The 22,684-nt window shown below is 35.3% G+C and overlaps 1 protein-coding gene across 3 annotated transcripts in view; it reads left to right on the forward strand.

Moving 5' to 3' along the window:
• The window catches only part of EML6 (EMAP like 6), a 132,183-nt gene that overhangs the window by 66,064 nt on the left and 43,435 nt on the right, over positions 1 to 22,684 (forward strand). For all 3 annotated transcript variants that reach the window (XM_087960949.1, XM_026676706.2, XM_087960961.1), the window contains 12 exons: positions 287 to 380; positions 4,379 to 4,479; positions 5,735 to 5,937; positions 6,959 to 7,070; positions 12,470 to 12,597; positions 13,155 to 13,296; positions 14,831 to 14,983; positions 16,737 to 16,868; positions 17,720 to 17,808; positions 19,549 to 19,725; positions 20,561 to 20,762; positions 21,745 to 21,871. In XM_087960949.1, coding sequence (XP_087817075.1) covers positions 287 to 380; positions 4,379 to 4,479; positions 5,735 to 5,937; positions 6,959 to 7,070; positions 12,470 to 12,597; positions 13,155 to 13,296; positions 14,831 to 14,983; positions 16,737 to 16,868; positions 17,720 to 17,808; positions 19,549 to 19,725; positions 20,561 to 20,762; positions 21,745 to 21,871 — 1,660 coding nt within the window. The remainder of the gene's footprint in view (positions 1 to 286; positions 381 to 4,378; positions 4,480 to 5,734; positions 5,938 to 6,958; positions 7,071 to 12,469; positions 12,598 to 13,154; positions 13,297 to 14,830; positions 14,984 to 16,736; positions 16,869 to 17,719; positions 17,809 to 19,548; positions 19,726 to 20,560; positions 20,763 to 21,744; positions 21,872 to 22,684) is intronic.

The following is a 22,684-nucleotide window of genomic DNA, read 5'->3' on the forward strand; positions in this document are numbered from 1 at the left end:
CTTAACTGCCAATGGCAGTCATATTGTTTTCAAACTGGCTCTCGAACAATAAAAAATTTGGGGATCTCTGTCATAGGCAACTGCTAAATCCTTTTCTAGCATAATTATAGTTAAGGGAAGGAGGAAGAAATAAGTACAAATTAAGTCATTGTGAAAGTTTAATTCCTGTAGAACATCCAACTTCCTTATTCCTGGCACCATAACATGGAAATTTGCAATGAATATTATATTTGCCACATTTCATTTCAAGATATCTTATGATGAACTATGAATTGGTTTTGTACAGCTGATGGGAAATGTTTAGCTTCAATTGGATTAGATGACAATCATACCATTGTACTGTGGGATTGGAAAAAAGGAGAAAAGATGGCAGTGACCAGGTAAGAATACTATCATGTTGCATCCATAGTTTTACATATTTTGTATAATACAAGTATTCTTTGATACTATTCCAGGAGGTTTTTTTTAAAATTGTACTGTTGACCAATATAGAAACAGATAATGATAGATCAGATATCCCACATTCTTGTATAAGACATCCATTCATGTGCTGTATCAGGTATCATCTATATATGGCCCTAGACATACTGTCAGATATATAAGCTGAACATGAAATGACAGGAAACAGCATCATACACTTAATTTCTGTCCATATATTTTGAGGATGAGAACAGAACTATTTTTGCAATGTATTATTGCAAAATAATATAGTGTTCCCATCTGTATAGCATCTGGTTATTTCATTCTTCAAACTGTTCTTACTCTAATTTTCCTGTAATTTTCCTGGCTTTTTTAAAACTGCATTTATAATGTCAATTTTCAAAGTAGACCAGACTAGAAAAGCAATTCTATATAGGTCAGCATTACTTTTATTATAAAGCTATAATAACAGAATCTTGCAAGTCTAAATTTGCTTCCCCCTCCCTCCCTTTATCTTTGTGTAAAAGGCATTTACTTACAAGTTGCAGGTAATCCTCCATTATGTCATTTCTATTACAGTCAATATGCATTGTCCTGTGCTTGACCTATTGTTTTTCTTGTTTCTCCCCTGTGGAGCAGAAAGATTGGAGAGGAAGAGATTACAAGAAAGTAAACAGGCACATGAGGGAGAATAGACATCAAAAGCAAAGCACTGATGCCAGTAGCCGCAAGCATGCTACACAAACAGCCCTCTGTACTCCTCATTATGTGCCTGCATACATTCTTGTAATGCCCCCCTCTCCTCTCTCTCCATTCTGTGAGGAAGGAAAATAGATTTAGCACAGGAGAAATTGCCTACAGAAATTGTTCCCCTCCCCCTTACGTTGCTAGTGTAGTATGGTCATGCTTACTTTCAGTGTGTATTCTTCATTGTATAGCTGATTTTATTTATTTATTTTTTATTAATTTATTTTGTCAAGCATGCATTTGATAATGTATATAAGTATAAACATGATTATTAATACATGAAATAGATACGAACAAAGGGAACATTTCTTTCTTGTAATTCCCCCCTCCAGTAAATAAAATAATTAATTGCTTTCTTGCTAATTATCTCAGTTCTAAGGTGAACATTCCAAAGGATGTGGGGGGTAGGGAACAGGAAAGTATTGTTGCACTCATATGATTTCCCACTTAGCAATTACTTTGCTTAGTGATAGAATTGCTTATCTGAATTGTGATCACTGAACAAGGACAACATTCCTGGCCCCGGCTAATACCACTTTCATTTTTGAACGTTGCCTTGGTAGCAGTTCTTCCTCTCGTCCTTCAAAACGGTTCCCTTTTCTCTGCAACATGGTATCCCAATTATTGTGGCATTCCAAAATTATTTTGCTGTTTCTTGAGTCAAAATAATTTAAATCAAACTATGCTACATTTGTTCTTTTGTTGAATTCAGTGATATCTTAAAAGGGAAGACTATTCTCTGAAAATATTTGCCGTGCAGTTTTTCTGATATAAATGGATCTACAAATCATTTTTTTCTTTCTGTTAAATCACTGTTGTGCCCCAGACTTATCTTTTTTCATACTAATCTTAAATAAGCGTTTCCTTGGCATTCTTTGATTTCATTCACTTGTGGAAGCTTAATCGTTTACCTAGTAATTGCATGCATGAACAAAGCGTTTGGGAAAAACTGGGTCATGCATTTCATTGGTTTTCTAATGGATGTGTTCTCTTTTCAGGAAGTAGCATGTTTATTTTTTATGTGAGTCTGTGGCAGTTGCTGTTCTTTTTATTATTCTATTCTAATATATAGTGTAGGAGGCTATCTTTCATCTCAGATTGCTTAATTTTTAATGGCTTCTTGATGGATGATGGATTAAAAGTGATACAAATTTAGCTCTCTTAAAGAATCAAATCAAACGTTTATTGTCAATGCACAATATGTGTACAATGAAATTGAAATGAGCTTCCCTTGGTGCAGCCACCCCCCAAACACAAAATACATCTCAATAACTCAATAAATGAAAGAAATAGAATCCCTAAACCCGAATAAGTAATAACTAACACATATTCCCATATACCTATATTTATGTAACATATTATATTACACTGGTATGAACATGTTGCACGTTGCGCTGGCCCTGCAAGTCTATCATTTTAAACCTAATTGTGATGTTATGTTGCGTTCAGAAGTCTGACAGCCCACGGATAAAAGCCATTTTTCAACCTATTTGTTTAGCGGGCTATGCTTCTATATCTACAGCCCAATGGTAGATAGGAGAGTAAAGAAGTACTGACCAGGATGTGAATCACCCCTGAGGATTTTCCTTACTCTGCTGAGGCACATGTGGATAACTTCTGAACTTCTTCCCTGTATGCTAATTCGTCTCCTCCTATAATAAGACCCAGTATGGTGGTATCATCTGCAAACTTTATTATCACGTTAGACGTTACCTATGTCCCATTTCTGATAATATGTCTTGACCTTATTCAAATAGAGCTGTATATCTATCCCTTACAAGTTATTTATTAGTGGATTTCTGATGTTGGTATGCTATATAAAATTAGATTCCCTACATTTTTACTTATTTGGGAATCTATATTTCTCTTGGGTGCATTTAGTATATCAGCCGGAGACATTCCATGCTCTAGCTGTTATAGCTTTTCACCACCAAAATAGTTGGCTAATAATTGCATCCAATGAGTATATTAACAATTTTTAATCAAATTACAAAATCAGATGTCATATAAATATAAACTCTACAATACTATGTATGATAAAATCAGTCCATGGTAATATAATCAAAGATATATTCAGTACATTCTTATAAATATTTAATCCAGTTTATGTAGTGAGTTATGTAATTGGATCTCCTCCCAAATAAGCAATAAATTATTCAAAATAATTTTAATGAAACAGTCCCTAATTAGTTTCCTAATTCCTGTTCAACATGCAGATTAAGATTTTGTTAACATTAATTGGATATGAGAGTATGAATTGCAACTGAGCAGTCCTTCACTGAATCATATCTCTACTAATATATCAGTATGTGACCAGGTACTTTCCCATTGACTAATTTTATTATTTAAATAAAATAACAATACTGGATAGATTTAACTAAGGAATGATACCTTCAAAGATCTACTATTTACTAAGCCAACTATTTTGGAAGTGAGGAGCTACAGTTAAAATAAAACTGATTTGTTCGTATGAGAATCTTATCTTAAACTGGATTCAACAAGAATGAGGACTATGTCACTTACAGGTAGCCTCAACTTACAACAGTTCAAAGTTACAGCAGCACTGAAAAAAGTGACTTATGACTGTTTTTCACACTTAGGACCTCCATGGTCAGCATCTCCATGGTCACAGGATCAAAATTCAGATGCTTAGCAACTGGTTCATATTTATGACGGTTGCAGGGTCCTGGGATCATGTGATCCACTTTTGCGACCTTCGGATAAGCAAAGTCAATGGGGAATTCAGATTCACAGTAACTGCATTAACAAATGTAATGATTCACTTAACAATGGTGGCAAGAAAAGTCATAAAATGGGGCAAACTCACTTAACAAATCTTTCACTTAGCAACATAAATTTTGGGGTCAATTGTGGTCGTAACTCAAGGACCACCTATATTGATCATATTAAAGGAAATCTCTATTAATTCTATTGTTTGTAAAAAGTTCTAATAGTGCTAGAACCATCTGAACTTTTTAACCCCCACAATTGTCAAAATAGCTTTTAATTTGGAGTTTTAAAATCCTTCTTTATCAAAATCATTCATAATATACCGGTGAAAATGCATGCTAAATGTCTCCTCTATTTTGTCCAGCAATAGTGCTGTAAGACATGCTCACTACTGTTAAAGTGCCACATCCTCTTTTAAAAAATAGGATGTTACTGTCATAATAGTACAAAAATCTATTCATTTATTCTTTATTTTTTAAAGGGGTCACAAAGATAAGCTCTTCGTAGTAAAGTGCAACCCTCATCATGCTGATAAACTGGCGACTGTTGGAATAAAGCACATAAAATTTTGGCAACAAACAGGTAGTAAAATTTATCTTATGTCTTCATTGATAAAAGTTGATTCAGATAATTTAGTTTCTCATTACAGACACAGCAAAATTTTCCTATGTCTATTCTGTTTGTTACCATTCTTGCTTGAGGACGTACATACTTGATATAGAGCGAAATGTCTTGTTGATGTCTTGAGTTATGGTGAGGACTTAAATCTCCCAGGAGCAAATAAAAAAGAAAAAAAAGGGAGAAAGGGAAAAATTAGTGGATATGAAGAAAAGTTTTAGTAGCCCTTGGTTCTATTCCTATTGTAGTACTGGATGCTGGCAATCCAATAAAAAAGTTAGATTAGGATTAGGGTTAGGATTAGGATTAGGAAATCCATCCAGAATTGCTTTGAAATGAAATGGGCGGCAAATACATTTGATGATGATAATGATGATGATGATGATGATATAATTTAAATTAATAGACAGATAGTTAGATAATTTCATCTAGTGGTCAAGGCACCAGGCTTGAAAGAGACCATGAGTTCAAGCCTGGTTATTTAAGCTATAAAGGACAACTAGGTGACTTCGGACGTAAATCTCTGTCAGCCCAACCTACCTCACAAGGTTGTTGTGGGGAAAACAAAAGGAGAAAATTGTGTTGAATATATTCATCGCCTTGAGTTACATGTAAAAATCATAAAATCAGGATACAAACAAAAAAACAAAATAAAGTTAGGCTCTGCAGTTAGCACTAGGTGAAAGGACTCTAGACATCTACCTGTCCCATTTTAGATGGATTCTAAAATGCCTTGGAATCATGATATCAGATTTTGGCAGTCTGTGGTACAACTATTAGATTTTTTTTTCCTCCAAAAAATAAGAGCATTGTAACAAGATTTATTCTGAATTAATTTGTTTTGTCTTTGGAAAAACCCAGTTACCTCAAACCATAAATCATTCTTCATTTTGAAGATGTGGTCATATTATTGTCATACCCTTTGCAGCTCAGAAATAAAAAACATTGTAAAAAATAATAATGTCTCCCCCCTAGCAAAAAGTTACCCAATATCTAATGGATAGTATAATTATACTTGGCTGTTTCCTTCCTATTCTGCCTACCAACTTGTAACATTGTTTGTTTCAAGATACACAATTCAAGAAAAACTAGGATTTTCTTACTTCGTCTCCACCCCCAACGTACTTTTTTTCCCAGCCCTATTGGTTTTTTGTAATAGATAATTGAAATGTATGCAGTCATTTATAATAATTCTTATTGGTCTATCATTACTATTCAGGTGGTGGTTTTACCTCAAAACGTGGCATGTTTGGAAATATTGGGAAGCAGGAAACCATGATGAGTATTTCCTATGGACGGATAGAAGACCTCGTTTTCTCTGGATCTGCAACTGGAGATATTTACATCTGGAAAGATGTTTTGTTGGTTAAGACAGTAAAAGCTCATGATGGACCTGTATTTGCTATGCATGCTTTAGATAAGGTAAAAATTATCTTGTCATGCAATTCTGTAAAGCAGCTGCATCTTTTCATGGGATTGTGCAGCTATTTCCAGTCACTGTGGTGTTAGCTTAGGAAACAAAATATTTGGTTTAAGGAATTGCAAAGAGGTATTCTATATGCTCTAAAGCAGGGTCCCCAACAGCCAGTCCCGGACCGGCACCGTCCGCTGGAACAAGTCTTACCAGGCCGCTGGTTGTGGTTCGCCATCTTTTTGGTAAAAGTGCTTCCGGTGAGCTTTTCTGGGTAGAAAGCTCACCGGAAGCACTTTTTCATCAAAAAAGATGGCGGCGCTTACGCTTCCGGTGAGCTTTTCCAGGTAGAAAGCCATTTCTACCCGAAAAAGCTCACCGGAGCGCTGGCGCCACCATCTTTTTGATGAAAAAGTGCTTCCGGTGAGGTCACCGGAAGCACTTTTTCGTCAAAAAGATGGCGGCGCCCAGTTGATGCGGTACCAGGTCGCGGCGCCCAGCTGATGCCGGTACCGGCTGCGGCATAAAAAGGTTGGGGATCACTGCTCTAAAGCACCTTTTTACCTACAAAACCGAAGTGGCACCAAGCTTAAGTATGCATACATCGTTTGGGTAAATGTTGGCTTAAATTCCCCAGAATAGTATTTGAACTAGATAAGTACTGTAAATTTCTCATTCCTGTTTCCAGTAAACAATTTGAGAATAGATGGGATACTTAGTTTTTGCATTTGGAACTAAATAAATGCTCCTTTGAACGTGAAAATAGTCATCTCAATGTAGCCACTAGATACAGTGTATTTAGGGTTTATTTTTGCAACCATTCTTTCAATATTTGATGTTCAGATTGAGTACCATAGCCAAAAGAGCATCATTCATAGATAAGAGGAAAACATCAGCAAGCTAGGGGAGACAAGATTTGTAGAAGCATATGAGTGAATGTATTTCATTTTGCAATTTGGTGACATTAATTTTTATCACCTAACTTTATATTGTCGATGTATTAAGCAGATCTATAAATCTGTTTCTCTACAGGGCTTTGTGACAGGTGGGAAGGATGGTGTTGTGGCACTTTGGGATGATACATTTGAGAGGTGCTTGAAGACATATGCCATCAAAAGAGCAGCACTCTCTCCTGCGTCTAAAGGTATAACTAATCTAAGTTACAATATGCAGGAATAAAGACTGCTTATACTAAAACATATGAAGAGACATTGCAAAATCCTAGTAAATCTGTAGGCCACCAGTTCTGCATTGTTCTAAAAAGTGAATCTCAGAGATTACGGCAGATGGCTGATTTGCTTAAATTTGGGAGTGATTACCAATAATTTATGCTACAGCCATTATGAATAATCACCTAATTATATGAAGACTGAAAGGTATGAAGTTCATGGAAATTGTGCTATAGCTTTTTGGCATAAGTAGTGTCATAAAAATAAAGAGCAAGAAGTAACAAAGAATCAAAGGCAGGAGGTGAGAGAAAAGAAATCTAATTAAATCTAATTTATAGCAACACTATTATACTTCTTCATACCTTTCTATTCTTGTAAATTATATCTGCTTCCTCTATATGCATATACTGCATTATTTTCTTTACACATTATGAGAACCTCATCAGCTTCTTCCAGCAACTTTCTTGGCCTTCCTCTTCCTCTTGAACCATTCATTCTTCATATATTTGTTTTGCAATTTAGTCCTCATTCATTCTCACTATAAAATAAAAAAAACCTGAACGTACTTCTTTTTACAATGGTCTTTCATTTTTTGTTCAATCAATGTTTACTAAGAATTCATTTATTCTTGAAACAATATATTCTTATTTGTCTGGAACAGTGTTTGGCAGAATTCTGATTGAAAGGATACAAGAGGTTATAAGGACCAAAATTTGAGGAGTGTAATAGAGTTTTAGCTAATCTGATGACCAGATTTTTGATCCTCAACAGGCTGTTAAGATACATATGAATGTGAGAAAGAAAATTTACTATGTATCTATTGATTTATAGAATACAGGTAGTCTTCGACTTACAACACTTCATTTAGTGACTGTTCAAATTTACAATGGCATTGAAAAATGTGAATTTTTCACAGTTACAACCTCTACAGCATTCCCATGAGCATATGGAAAAAATTCAGATGCTTGGCAACTGGTTCATATATATGACCATTGCGGTGTCCCAGGATCATATGATCACCTTTTGCCACCTTCTGACAAGCAAAGTCAATGGGAAAGCCAGATTCACTTATCAACTGGGTTACTAACGTATCAACTGCAGTGATTCACTTAACAACGGTGGCAAGAAGAGTCATAAAATAGGGCAAAAGAAATTTTGGGCTCAGTTATGGTCATACATAGAGGGATATCTGTATACAAGATAGTGAGTTAGGGTTGAATTGTGGAATATTGTGTATGTATATATGATACCAGTGATATATAATTGAACTAAAGCATGAGTGAGAATCAGTGCAATGCTTAGCAAATGAGTCAAAACTGAGTAGGGACCAAGACATGTTTATGTGATATTTAATGTAGTTACTGTACATATAAAGGTGTAAGGAATGTTTGTAGTGACATTAGAGGTGTGTTACAGATATCAATATGTAGGAACTAGTATTCATGATTTCCATATTGTTAGATGACAACCTAAATAGTTCTCATGATTTGCAAAGAATGTTAGATTGATGGATTTTCTTGTTGTTAGTGTTGAATATTTATTTGCTAGACTATTTTTTCTTTGTTTTTCCTTTCCTTTTTTTGTATTTTATTTTTGGTAATAAAACAATACAAATGTTTAAAAATATTAATTGGTGATGTAATGAGAAATATGAATCTGAAAATTGAGGTATCAAAGATAAAGGTTGTTTTGCCTGACATAGAAAATAGAATAAACAATTGCAAGTTACAATTGCTAGGTGAATTAATGTACTTAACTATTTACTTAATAATGTAAAGGTTTATTAAAAATGGGGAAATGATTGAGGAAATTTAAAACATAAGCATTGGTAGGAAGATAGTGAGTACAAGTTGGTTTGATGTGAAGAATAGATGTTTAAAGTATAAAAATTGCTGTGTATAAAATATGTTTTTGTCTACTTATATAACGTTTGGGTTAGATATGTCAACATGAAATAAGTCGAACACAGAATGAGATATTTAAGAAATGCAAATTAGAAAACAAAAAGAGAGGGTGAAGAATGAATGAGTATTGAACCTGAATTTAATACAAAAGTGAGCTACCAGGACAAAATAAGTATGCTGAGATGGTTTATTGAAAAAACGAATATGGATCAAATCTCAAAGCAATTGTTTATTTTTATATCCTTCTATATTATTACATTTGTATAATAATTATACAAACAGTAACATTTCACATAGCTATGGCTGCCACTTGTTCTTTGAGTAGGAGCCATGAGTCCAAGAGGATCCCCAATGCACTTGGTCTGTCTGGGGTAGTGCATTCCCATCCAAGGTCAAAGGTGATAAACTCTTGTATACAGAGAGGTCTACCCACAGCCACTCCATTTTACCAAGGTTCAGTTGAAGTTTGTTCTTCCCTATCCATGTCCCACAGCCTCCAGGCACCAAGAAAGAACATCTACTGCATCACTCACTTCAATCGGGATGGAAATATAATATATAACTGTGTATCATAAGCATTCTGGTGATACCTCATCCATAGTGACATGTAGATGTTAAAAAGGAGAGGAAAGAACACTGAGCCCTGTGGCACCACCACACACAGCAGGGGCTGTGAGCAAGACCTCTCACTCCTTATTAATACCAATTAGAACCTTTCTTGTGGAAAAGAGGTGAATCTGTACCAAACTGTGCCACCCATCCCTATCTCCCTAAGTAGGCCCAAAAGGAGACCATGGTCAATGGTATCAACATCTGCTGAGAGGTCAAGAAGACCAAGAATGGATGCACCACTTCCATCCTACTCCTGCCAGAGATTATCTACAAGTGCAACCAAAGCAGTTTTGGTTCTGTATCCAGGCCTGAAACCTGACTGAAAAGGGTCCAGATAATCAATTTCCCCCAGGATCCTCTGTAGTTGCAAAAGGAGAGGAGGGAGACTGGATGAAAACATATAAAATCATGTCATACACAATCATTTTCTCATTCATTTTCTTCAGTTGATTTTGGTTTACATGTTAATTTTTTGACTAAGGCAGTAGACCATACCATTTTTTAAAAAATAATTTGATTAGTAATTAGCACACTTTTTTGAAATATAAGATTCATTGTTTTGGGATATGAACATTCTATAATATAGTGGTGACTAATATATTTGTCCTGTTTATAACATAACAAATATATGAAAAATAAATAGAAAGAGAAGGACCAAAAACTCATGGAATTGGATGGAGTTAATGAGATTCCCCACCCACCCTCCCAAAAAAGAGTATTGAAAAGTTGAAGAAAAAAAACAACAGTTTTCAAACCATGTTGTGAACATTGTAGAAACAAGAATGATTTGCATGTTAGAAACATATGAGGAAATACAGTGAATGATATTGGTATAAATTAGATTTAGCCATATTTCCTTTTCTCTTTTCTTTCTTATGCCTTTAATATTGTGGCTTACTATTTCTTACCTTTTTCCACCCTTTTCATATTGATGCTTATCATGACAGTCAATAGCATAATGAGTATTTATGTAAGTATGCAATATATTCAATTTATGTAAACTTTCATGGGGATAACTTGCAGTGAAAAATTGCAGCAATACAGTCAAAGAAATTCATGCTGTCAGATTGAAATTCATTGCTGCATAATATATTAAGGCCTTCGGTTTAATATATTACTGATAACTTATGCTCAAACTTAAAATTTTAGACATTAATGTACCTGGAAAAAAAAGTAGTGTAGTTCCACATTGTATGAACACCTGAAAGAGACAGAAACACCAGTCCCATTTGACCATGGTGCTATGTGATGGCTTTGGGTCTGGCAATATCTTTCAGATCAACTTAAATCCATAAATTATTGTGGGGATAAATAAGGGGAAGCCTACTGTGTTCACTGGATACAAACTTCACTTAGCTACCACTAAGAAAACCTAGACTCTAAGTACAATAAACGTATTGATTTATTTTATTTATACAGCTAATAGAAACCATTAAAAACATGGAAACAAGCATAAAAATTCCTGGTTGTCCCTCCCCCACCCCATCCCCCCAAGCAACATATCACTTGCATCCAACAAACAACTTTTCTGACCTCCAACCACAAGCTATTCCAATGCTTGTGGGAAAAGTCAGGTCTTCAAGGCTTTTCAGAAGTTTAGCAAGTTAGGGGCCTGCCAGATCTCAGGAGGAAGGGTGTTTCAAAGAGCAGAGGCCATTACCGAAAAGGGACACTACTTAGGTCTTGCTAGAAGACAACATTTAAGGAAAGGAACCTGGAGCACATCCATTCTGTTGGATGTACTCTCAGAGAGAAGTGGTTCTGTAAAAAAAAATATTGTGCTTTTATCTGGAATAGAAATGTAGAAGTAGAAATGTATGAAGAGTATTTCTGCAGATACTTTAGATTCAAACCATGGAAAGTTTTACAAATTAATACAAGACTTAGAACTAAGCCTAGAGCTAAGTAGAATCAGTAAGAAGTAATGCTAACATAATATGATCACAATGCCTAGTTCTAATAAATAGGCCAGCTGCCATATTTTGTGCTATCTGAAGTTTCTGAACATTCAGAAGACATTCCTCAATACATACAATACACAGTAATAGTATGTATATGTGGCCCAAGTCTTATGTTACCATATGAATCGCTTTAAAATGTTTAACACGGGTGGGATTCTACAGGTTCGCAGCTATTCTCTAGAACCGGTTGTTAATTTTCTAAGCAATTCAGAGAACCAGTTGTTGGAAGAAATCTCCTTTTGTTTTTTTCTACCCTTCTTACATTCTTGGCAGTGTGCCTAGACTTACTGTCTCCAAAGGAGGTTTTTTTTTCTTTGCTGGTACTTTCTTAAAGGGGAGGGGTTGTTTTAAGCTTTTTACACTGCTGTTGGGAGAAAATACTCCACTGTTGGAGTTAGCACTTTGAAGAAATAATTGAATAATGAAGCAGAGCTGCCAGAAAGAAGCTTTTAATGACAAGGAACCAAGATGGTACATCAGAGGCTCTTGGCTAGCTAGAAAGATTGACACTCAAACGTGAGTTTACACACCCTTTTTGAGTTTTGGTCTAAAACTGGTCATCATTCAAAGTTACAGTGGCACTGAAAAAAGTGACTTATGACCATTTTTCACACTTGTGACCATTGCAGCATCCCCACTATCATGAGAGGCCAGGCGAGGAGAAGCACCCCTTGATGTGAGTGATGTCAAGTTGGCCACGCCCACCCAGTCACATGACCAGCAAGCCATGCCCACCAACTAAGCCACACCCACAGAACTGGTTGTTAAAAAAATTGAATTCCACCCTTGGTTTAACAAGAGATAATCTAAATCAAGATAAAATCTAGCAATTGAGAAGCTCTATTAAAATTAAGAAAATTAAATGAAAGTAGGTTTATTTATTTTTCTTTCTTTCAGGGTTGCTGCTGGAAGATAATCCATCAATCCGTGCCATCACTTTAGGACATGGACATATACTGGTGGGAACAAAAAATGGAGAAATTCTTGAGATTGATAAAACTGGTCCCATGACTCTACTTGTGCAGGTATAACTGCTTGTTTTGTGTACCAAAAGCTATGTCAAAGAGCACAACCAGCATTTCTACATTTGCTCTTAATTTAATCCATTTCCTATTTTATTTCACTGTAGCCCTATGTACTTTTTTGCGATTTAATTAATTTAATAAACAAGCTATTCAGGATGTTCTTTGATTGGATGTTGTTTACATATACTGACAAATAGGTTTCCAAACTTGTAAGTTGTGAAGTTCATCGGGTTTATGCTTCTTAAGGAATACACACTACAAGTTGCAACTAGTTTAATAAGTGTGCTTGTCTGGACTAATTAATTGCTGTGTTAAGAATGCAGAGGAAAATCAGAACCAGTGCTTAAATATAAAAAAATAGCTGTATGAATTATTATACCCTTAAAGAATGTACAAACACTGATATAAATATATATAGGAGCAGTGGATACCACATTGTAGATTTATGGATTTTTAAGAGTAACAGAATGCTGTTTAGAAATCAGTCTCAGCTTAGAATTAGAAACAGTTGCACAGTATCTGCTTCTTGAAGGCATATTCTCCCTATTTATAAACAGGGCCATATGGAAGGAGAAGTCTGGGGTCTAGCAGCACATCCCCTCTTGCCTATATGTGCAACAGTGAGTGATGATAAAACTCTAAGGATCTGGGAGCTTTCCTCCCAACATCGTATGCTGGCAGTGCGAAAACTAAAAAAAGGTAACAATTAATTTTATGTATTTTAGTATCTTGTTTATGAGGGATTTTTTTTATATCAGGTATACATAATCTTTGATCAGTTAAGCCAAACATAACTGTTTGTATGTTTAGTTGTCCACCAGAAATTTAGCTGAGCTCTTGGTTTTATTGTGTAGATTTGTATTCTTGTACATGCCTGGAAAGTTAAATGTGGCTTAATAGTTCCAATTTGTGCAAACGTCTGGAATTTGTATGAATCACAATAAGAAGGATTTCACTTGAAACCAGTAATAAACCCAATTGTTATTAAACATCTTGTCAACTCTTAAAATATTTCTATTTTTTTTTATAGTTGCCAACAGAAAGGAAGGGGGGAAAGGGGTTTGAAAGAGCAGTGCGGCAGCTTGGAAATCAAAAGTGCATTCCATAAATAGTTTTCAAAGATAGTAACTAGGTGACTGAAGTTTCTGCTGTGCACAATTCTATTGGAGAACATGATTGAAGACTCTTGGCTATGGATGTGTCTCATTGGAGAATATGAATTATGATACACCCAGGGGGTGGGCGGGGGGAAAAACCATTTCAAAATGCGAAGATGGACACATGTTCCTATCATACATCTGAATTGTTAATTACTCATTGAACACTGTATTCAAGTACAATTCCTATCCTACTCAGCATGAATGACCATCACTTATGATTGTGAAGATAGCAATTGTAATATTTGCAATATTTAAAACCAACAGATTTAAGAAGTCTGAATTATATCATCAATTACTATTTTTCCTTATAAAATGTCAGTCTTTATCCAAATTAAGGGAGACAGTCCAAATTAAGAGAAATAATCAGAAAACTAGAATATTACATTTTGAGCACTGTTTGATCTTCAGTATAGCTACTAGATACTACAGTGATACCTTGGTACTCAACTGCTTTGAAACTCATCGAATTTGGTTCTCAACACATTTTGACACAAAAATTTTCTTCCAGTACTCATGGTTTGTTTGGTACTCAACGCACAAGCTGTTGGCTTGTTGGGGGCCTTGTGACTCACTACATTATTCCTTATGGGAAAAATTTGTTTGGTGCACATCATTTTTTATACTCATTGCGCCTCCCAGAACCAATTAACACCAGGATTGAAAAGTTGATCTTTTATGGGTTTGCTTATAAGTAAGAAATGGGATATGGGATGAAGAAATATCTGTTTAACTTTACAGAGGGTGAAAAGTTACTACCTTTTTTATACTTGTAATGAACTTTGGAAATCATTTTTTTAACATTTTTCTCCCCCCCCCCCTGCATTTTTAAATCTTGTTTTATTTTTTCTCTTTCTCTAATTTAATTTGTATTAGTTTTTACCATTGTAGTTAAAATTCTTAATAACAATTATATTTTTTTTAAATGTCCCCCTTCTCTTTAGCATGGGAACGTGGCTATGTCTCCACCACCATCACCATTTGTGTTGGGTGGGATTGAGGAGCTCTTTGTTGCCCCAAAATTTCATTCCTTGGTCTCTAAGATTTAGGCACAGACTTTCTCTGAACTTTTTTAGGTGGACGCTGCTGTGCCTTCTCCCCTGATGGGAAAGCCTTGGCAGTTGGATTGAATGATGGAAGCTTTCTGGTTGTGAATGCTGATACTTTGGAAGATATGCTTTCTTTCCATCACAGAAAAGAAATGATCTCTGACATCAAATTTTCTCGAGGTCAAAGTGAACTTTTTTATTATTATTTTTAAATCCTTTAAAATAAAAATGTTGAAGAGGCAAGGGATATTTATAAACATTAATATACCACATATACTATATATGTTTTTATGTCAGGTTAAATTTGCTTTTTAAAAGCTATGTCAATCTATGATAAGACATATTTCATGATACGGAGAAACTAAGCAAGCTTAAACATCCATCTCTTAGTCCATTACCACAAGGGTAATCAACTCCTATTCTATAGTCCCAAAGGATCCATAGATTATCATACTAAAATTTGGTAGCAGTATAATGTAACAAACTTTCACGGTAGTGTGGCAAAACAGGTATGTTAAAATCCTGCACTCATTATGTACTGAAAACTGCTCTCCTTGACCCAAACATTTAAAAAGTATCAAGTATTCCCCTTGCATCGCCCATATGCCTAAAACACTTTTTAAAAAATAAAATGAGCTCTTAAGTGAGAAAAAGAAAGAACAAGACCTGCTGCAGCTTCCATTTCTTAAATTATTTTCAGACAATTTATGGACCTCCAGATGTTGTTAAACATCATCTTTTGTCACCCCAGCAAAGCTAAGGCTGAAGGATGCTGGGAATTCTAATTCAGCACCATAAACCAAGCCCACTTTCTATACCCCAATAACATAACTCATTCTTCAAATGAGGTTCTTTCTACAACATCACCGATTTTTATCACAAAATTTCTATTGTAACATCACCGTATATAAAAAAAAGAATTACTTCCTTTTTTCTGCACCAGCCCCTATCCATAAAGACCCTCCACCTGAGATCTGACAGGTTCCCACTCTTTTAACTTTCCAGAAGGCCTTAGAAAGCTGGCTCTCCCCCAGGTTTTGGGATAGGGTGTGGTTGCAGCCCAGTGATTGTGATTCTTTTTATGTATCAGGAAAGGTTGTTTTGGGGCAGTAGAAGTAGTTTCTTTTGGATGTTGGTTTTTATTACCGTGTTTCTCATCTAATAAGGCCGGGTCTTATTTTTTTGAGCCCCGAAAAAATGGCTAGGCCATCTTTTCGGGGGGTGACTTAATTCCCCCCCCCCCTTGCATCTTCGGGCAGGCGGGCGGCGATGGCTTGGATGTTGACCTCAGCATTGGTGGGGCACTTCGTATCAGGGTCAATGCGGGCAGCACCATATCCGGGTGTGCAACAAAAGTACTTCCTAACGGCAAGCCCCCACACCATTCCCCCCATTTTGCATGTTTTAATATAGGCCTTAATTTGGGGGGAGGGGCTTAATTTCATTTCATGCCTATAAAACATGCTGGGACTTCCTATTGGGGGAGGCCATATTGTTGGAGAAACAGGGTACTTTGTAAGTTCTCATCAGCACTGCTGTGAACAGCCCAGAGTTATGGCACATGAGATGAACGCCCATATCAGCTTCATAAGTAAATAAATATTGGCAGACCTGAGCGAAACTGAGAGATATAATAAAACTTGAAGAGTAAAAAAATTCTCATTGGTTTCTTTACTATGTAGACTATAAGCTGTTATAATGTTATAATATAATATAATGTTATAAGAAAGGCACAATAGCAGCAACGAATCTTATAACTTAGTCTCTAGAGCAAGAGATGTGGGTGTCCCTGATTGTACCATTTCACTAAACTGATCTATTGGAGCCTCTCCATCTGCTTGCTGCTTTTTCGATAATAACTGATCTCAATTCCATAGACATGTTTTGATGTATTCCATGCAAATGTCTGGATTTATTTAAATATACTTTTCAGATTCAGGAAAATACCTGGCAGTGGCTTCCCATGATAACTTTGTAGATATTTACAATGTACTTACCAGCAAAAGAGTTGGAATCTGCAAAGGAGCATCTAGCTATGTCACACACATAGACTGGGATTCAAGAGGTAAAACACAACAAAACAAAACCTTTTATTTATCACAGGTCTCTTTGAAGAGCTCTTATAAGGCTTCGGAATATGGTAGAAGATTGTGAATTTTCCTTGATTTGTGATGGGAAACAGAAAAGAGTAGTTCTATGATACTTTTAAAGTCTAAAACTGTAAAAATGTTCATCTATATTTCGGTTTATAGTAATCAGGATAGAGTTCTATGGATTGTCTATTCTAAACAACAGACTATAATTAGTAAAAAAAATGGTTGAGCATTTATTAAAATAAATATAAGAGTGTATTCATTATTTCCCAAAACTATGAAATAGGCTTGGCTTTGCCAGTTAATACTGTATTAGTCAACTTTTTAATACCCTGTGTTTATCAGGCTTATAATTTCTTTTTTTAATTGATTTTCCAACTGTATGGTACATGAACAATTATTTTATCCCTATTAATAAGAAAAATCTTGAAAATGCAAAACTGCTCTGAAAATATGGAGTGCAGATTCTTTAGGTCTCAACAGGACAGCAGTTATCACAGTCATTTGCTGAGATGGACGTCTCTAGAAATTAAAGAATAAATAAATAAGTAGGTAGGCAGGCAGGCAGGCATTATAAGCATATAACTTCTGCTATAAATTTGCAGTACTCCCTCTGCCTCCAGTTTTTATTTTAAAAAGTAGAATGAAGCAATAAGCATTGTCTATTGTAAAAATATTACATTTGGTGTTACCATTTTCCTCTCTTGCTGACAGCCTTTATAAGCCTTCAGTAGATAGCTTGTAGACAGAAGTAAGTAAAAGTTCACCTTCTGTGTCAGAAAATCTGTTAAGTCTAATTTCTGTAAACTCCTTCACGTTCAAGGGAAGCTACTACAAGTCAATTCTGGTGCCAGAGAACAAATCTTCTTTGAAGCTCCAAGAGGAAAGAGACACATAATAAGATCCACGGAGGTAAGGAAAAATGAAATAAATTTCTTTATATGTTATTTCACTACTATCTGTTAGAAAGAGAGTGGTCTAATGTGCAGTGGGTTTTCTGCTTGATATATGTTCTAAAAGCTGTTTCATATGTACATAAATACTGTATAGGTTTTGTGGAGATGGGCTAAAGAACTATTCTTTTTTTAACCATAACACATTCATTTTATATCAACATGACTTTCTTCCTGCTAAGCATAACTGCAATAATTTTATTTATTTATTTCTTTATTTGATTTGTCAATCACAAGATAATAGATATTAGTATAAACATGAGTAAAAATATACAGAAAATAGGTACGATTAAATGGGGAAATTAGGACAGGGACGGGAGGCACGATGGTGTACTTATGCACACCCCTTATAGACCTCTTAGGAATGGGTGAGGTCAATAGTGGATAGTTTGAGGTTAAAGGAGTGGGGGTTTGAGGATGTAACTATAGAGTCAGGTAGTGCATTCAAGGCATTGACAGTTTTGCTGAAGTCATACTGTCTGCAATCAAGTTTGGAGAGGTTAACATTGGGTTTGTATCTGTTGTGTGCTCTTCTATTGTGGTTGAAGCTGAAGTAGTTATTGACTGGTAGGACATTGTAGCAGATAATTTTGTGTACTACGCTTAAGTCCAACTGTAGGCAGCGTAGTTCAAGATTGTCCAAGCCCAAAATTTCAAGTCCGGTGATATAGGGTATTCTGTTGCGAGCAGAGGAGTGTAGTACTCTTCTCGTGAAATACTTCTGGACTCGCTCAATTGTATTAATGTCTGATATACAGTGCGGATTCCAGACAGATGAGCTGTATTCGAGTATTGGTCTAGCAAAAGTTGTGTATGCCCTAGTTAGCAATTCAATATTTCCAGAGGAGAAGCTTTGTAAGATTAGATTTACAACTCTTAATGCCTTTTTGGCAATGCTGTTACAGTGAGCTCTGGCGCTTAGATCATTAGATATGAGTACTCCTAGGTCCTTGACAGAGTGAGGGTCATCAACGAGGTCATATCTGCCTAGTTTGTATTTGGTGTATTGTTTTTTTTTTTATGATAATCTGTAATTATCATTCAAGGCACAGGTAGCATTTTGGAATGGTAAGTGCATTTGAATATTGAAAGCATGCTATAGGAATTCTCACTAAATAGCTATCATAGATAAGAGTCAATTCACAAAAATGACATGTTGAGTGGGATCAATCACAAAACACTTATTACTACAAAGAGAACTGGTAAGACTATCCCCCACCCCCGCAATCTAGACACTCTTCCGGATTAAATATTGGGTAACATTCATCATTTCTATTTTGTAAAATGCATGTGAAATCCAAAGGCATTATTACAGAAAGAAATTTAAAAAATCATACTGAAGTTCAACACTTGGTTTTACTATACTAATTATTATTTTTTAACTTGGGTAATAAGGAGAACCAGGCAAGTACGAAGGGATATTTGTAGGCACCCTTTTGCTACCCATTTTTCCTCTTGTCTAACTTGTGAAAAAAATATATAAATAGTTCCTTAGTACACGGAGAAATGCATTTGATGTACTATCAAAATATGTGGGCAATCATATTATGAAGCAGGGAATCTAAAAAATCATATTGGACCATTCTCCATTAACTGGAGATCAGTTGCTTATGCAGTTGACAAGACATTGAAAAAAATAGTTCCATAAAAATGTGCTTACAGTTTATAATATTGGATTTTTAAAAATGTTTACTTCCAGATTGAAAAGATTGAATGGGATACCTGGACATGTGTTCTTGGTCCTACTTGTGAAGGAATTTGGCCAATGCATAGTGACGTCACTGTTATCAATGCAGCTTCCCTTACTAAAGATAGCACTCTCTTAGCTACAGGGGATGACTTTGGGTTCGTAAAACTCTTCAGATACCCAGTAAAGGTAATTGAAATATTTTTCAATAATGCCAAAGGAAGAATTATGTATAGCAAGGAAAAATAGAAAATAGGAATTTTATACATTTGGGGATTGATCAATTAAGCTTGATGGCTTTTATCTAAAGTATCTGTAAGGGAGAGCTACCAGTGCACATGTACACCAGGACAAAATTTAAGAAAAGGCAATTTAATGGCCAGAAACATTCTGGTAATATGTTTTCAGTAAGAATTGAGAACCTGGGTGAAGGGTTTGTTTCTTCATTTAGTAGTCAAAAATGTGTGAAAGGATTTCCTTGAGTATTAAAACAATCTGTCTGGGATATATTTATTTATTTGGTTTGATGCTGCCCAACTTCAACTGATGTGGGTGGCTGAGACTAAAAAGAAGGCAAATAATTGATTTGGATTTTTGCAGGAATTCCTATAACATTATATATATTAATCAGTTTACAACCATTTGTTTAACGATGATTCAAATTACTGACAGCTTTAGAAAGGGTGCTTAATTGCCTTTAAAGCATGTTTGACAGTCACAAAATTTCACACCACCACCATCCTGTGGACATGTGGTTACAATCTGGAGGCTTGGCAACCTGCTCACACAAGTGCATCATGATCATGTGATCACATTTGCAATATTCTCTGCCACCTTTCTCAGAAAGAAAGTTAATAAGGAAGCCATCAGGGTCAGCTGCAAGCTGCTGCTGCCTGTTGAGAAGACTCCTCTTGAAGGATTTCAGCTTCATACCTACTTGGATTTTGGCAGCCTCTGAAATTTCTTAAAAACAGAATGCCTGGTCCATATCAGGAAAAAGCTATATGATTTGCCTGTGTTACAGGGTCAGCATGCCAAGTTTAAGAAGTATGTGGGTCATAGTTCCCATGTCACCAATGTCCAGTGGTTACATAATGATTCTGTGCTGTTGACAGTGGGTGGTGCTGACACTGCCCTGATGATCTGGACTCGAGAATTTGTTGGAACCCAGGAAAGCAAGCTAGTTGACAGTGAGGAATCAGATACTGATGCAGAAGAAGATGGAGGTAAAGATCCTTGCTTTTGTCTATAAAAATCATTCTATATAGGAGGCCTGCTGAATAACTAGGGCATTTTTGTACCTTAGGCAAAATTACGTTAATACAATATATGAAAGAATCCTGTTATGCTTTCTCATATACAGTATGAGGAATATAACAACATTATACTCATCTGCAAACATTTAATAGTAATTGATTAGTAGTAGATATACCCCTATTTACAAATGGCTGCTACAAACATCATGTGCATGGCAGTCTAAAAACATAATTTTACTTGTAAGTAGATTAGCATGCTTTTCTACTATTTTAAGGAAAGCTTTGTGCAGCTCGAAGGTATTATGTTACAGGCCAATGTTTTCAAATATGCCAGCTTCATATTGATTTTTTTTTATGAAATACATGTTTTTAAATGAGTGAGATCAAGAGAGCTGGCAAGTACAAAAAAACATAACTGAGGTTCTAGTGATATCAGCAGACGAAATATCGCCTATCTCAGCACAACAGAGTTGGCAAAGGGAAATATAGAAGAAGATCTTATTATAAAGAGCATATCATTTTCCACCAAATTTCTCCATATTTGGGGATATCCCAGGTTATTTCAAAACATTTAAATATTTTTTCAATTGCCTCACATAAGTAATGAATTTTCTGTTTTCTTTAAAAACATTTACATATTACTTAATGCTGGAAATGTAAAGTAAAAGAATCTTAAAAGCAAATAAGATAATGGAAACAAATTAATTGCAAATTAAGGGGAAAAGATATATATGCAGAACTAACTTTTATATAGATAATATACACAAAATAAATCTATAAAGCAAATTGTTTAGGAAATATATTTTTTTCCTGCAAATGTAATATTTTAAAACTGTAAAAACACTGGCTCTGGACACCATAGTCTATATTTAAGTGATTCACATATAATTTCCACACTGAAAAATGGGAAGTTCTTAAATAAGCATTATGATCTATTTCACATGTATCCAAGGTTATGACAGTGATGTTGCACGAGAAAAAGCAATTGATTACACTACAAAGATCTATGCAGTGAGCATCCGAGAGATGGAAGGCACAAAGCCACACCAACAATTAAAGGAAGTTTCAGTAGAAGAAAGGTATGTTATGGGGAATGCTTTCTTGGGTGCAACGAGTCAAGAAGTGTGTTTGGGAAAAAGACACACACTTCAAGAAATACATTTGAGTCAGTGTTGAGCAAATGCCTGGACTAGTCCCCATAATCTTCTTGGCAAGATTTCACAAGTTGTTTGCAATTGCCTGCTTCCTAGAACTGAGTGTGAGTGTGAGTGACCCAAAGTCATCCAGCATGCCTGAGGCAGATCTAGAATTCACAGTCTTTCAGTTTCTGTCTTGGTACCTTAACCAATATACCACTGAATAGTCTTCAGAAAATCTGTACTAATGCTTCCACAATACTCTGAATTATAGTTCATTTCCTTTTCCCAAGTATTTCAGGATAATATGTTCAGAGCGCTAAATTGCAGCCTCCAGTTTTCAAAATATCTTATGCATACATTTTATAATTAATTGACCCTGAAATAGGTTGCTGATCTGTTTGCTTGAAATCAATACAGTAGTCAGTTGTCTTTTAGAGTAATTTACCTAATTTTAAATCTATAGTCTTACTTTATTTCAATATTGTTAGGCAATATTATTAATATTTAAGTGAAAGAAAATAGTTTCTGCTGACAACCTTAGGAGTACTAATATGACAAATGTTAATTTTAAAAAATTCCTCTGTATATGGTTGGCATTTCTAATGTTAAGTTTATTCTTATTTTTAACCTTTAATGCTATATTGTAGATCTTTTCCTCAGCATAAGGGTTACAGTTAACACTTTGTAGGATTGTCAGAATTTATTCTGATTTACTCTTTTAACAATTCAAGGGCCTCAAAATTCTAGCATTGC

This window comes from Notechis scutatus, chromosome 1, assembly GCF_049901735.1.
Source record: "Notechis scutatus isolate UNSWTSFEM ecotype Mainland chromosome 1, rNotScu1.2, whole genome shotgun sequence".
Classification (NCBI taxonomy): Eukaryota; Metazoa; Chordata; class Lepidosauria; order Squamata; family Elapidae; genus Notechis; species Notechis scutatus.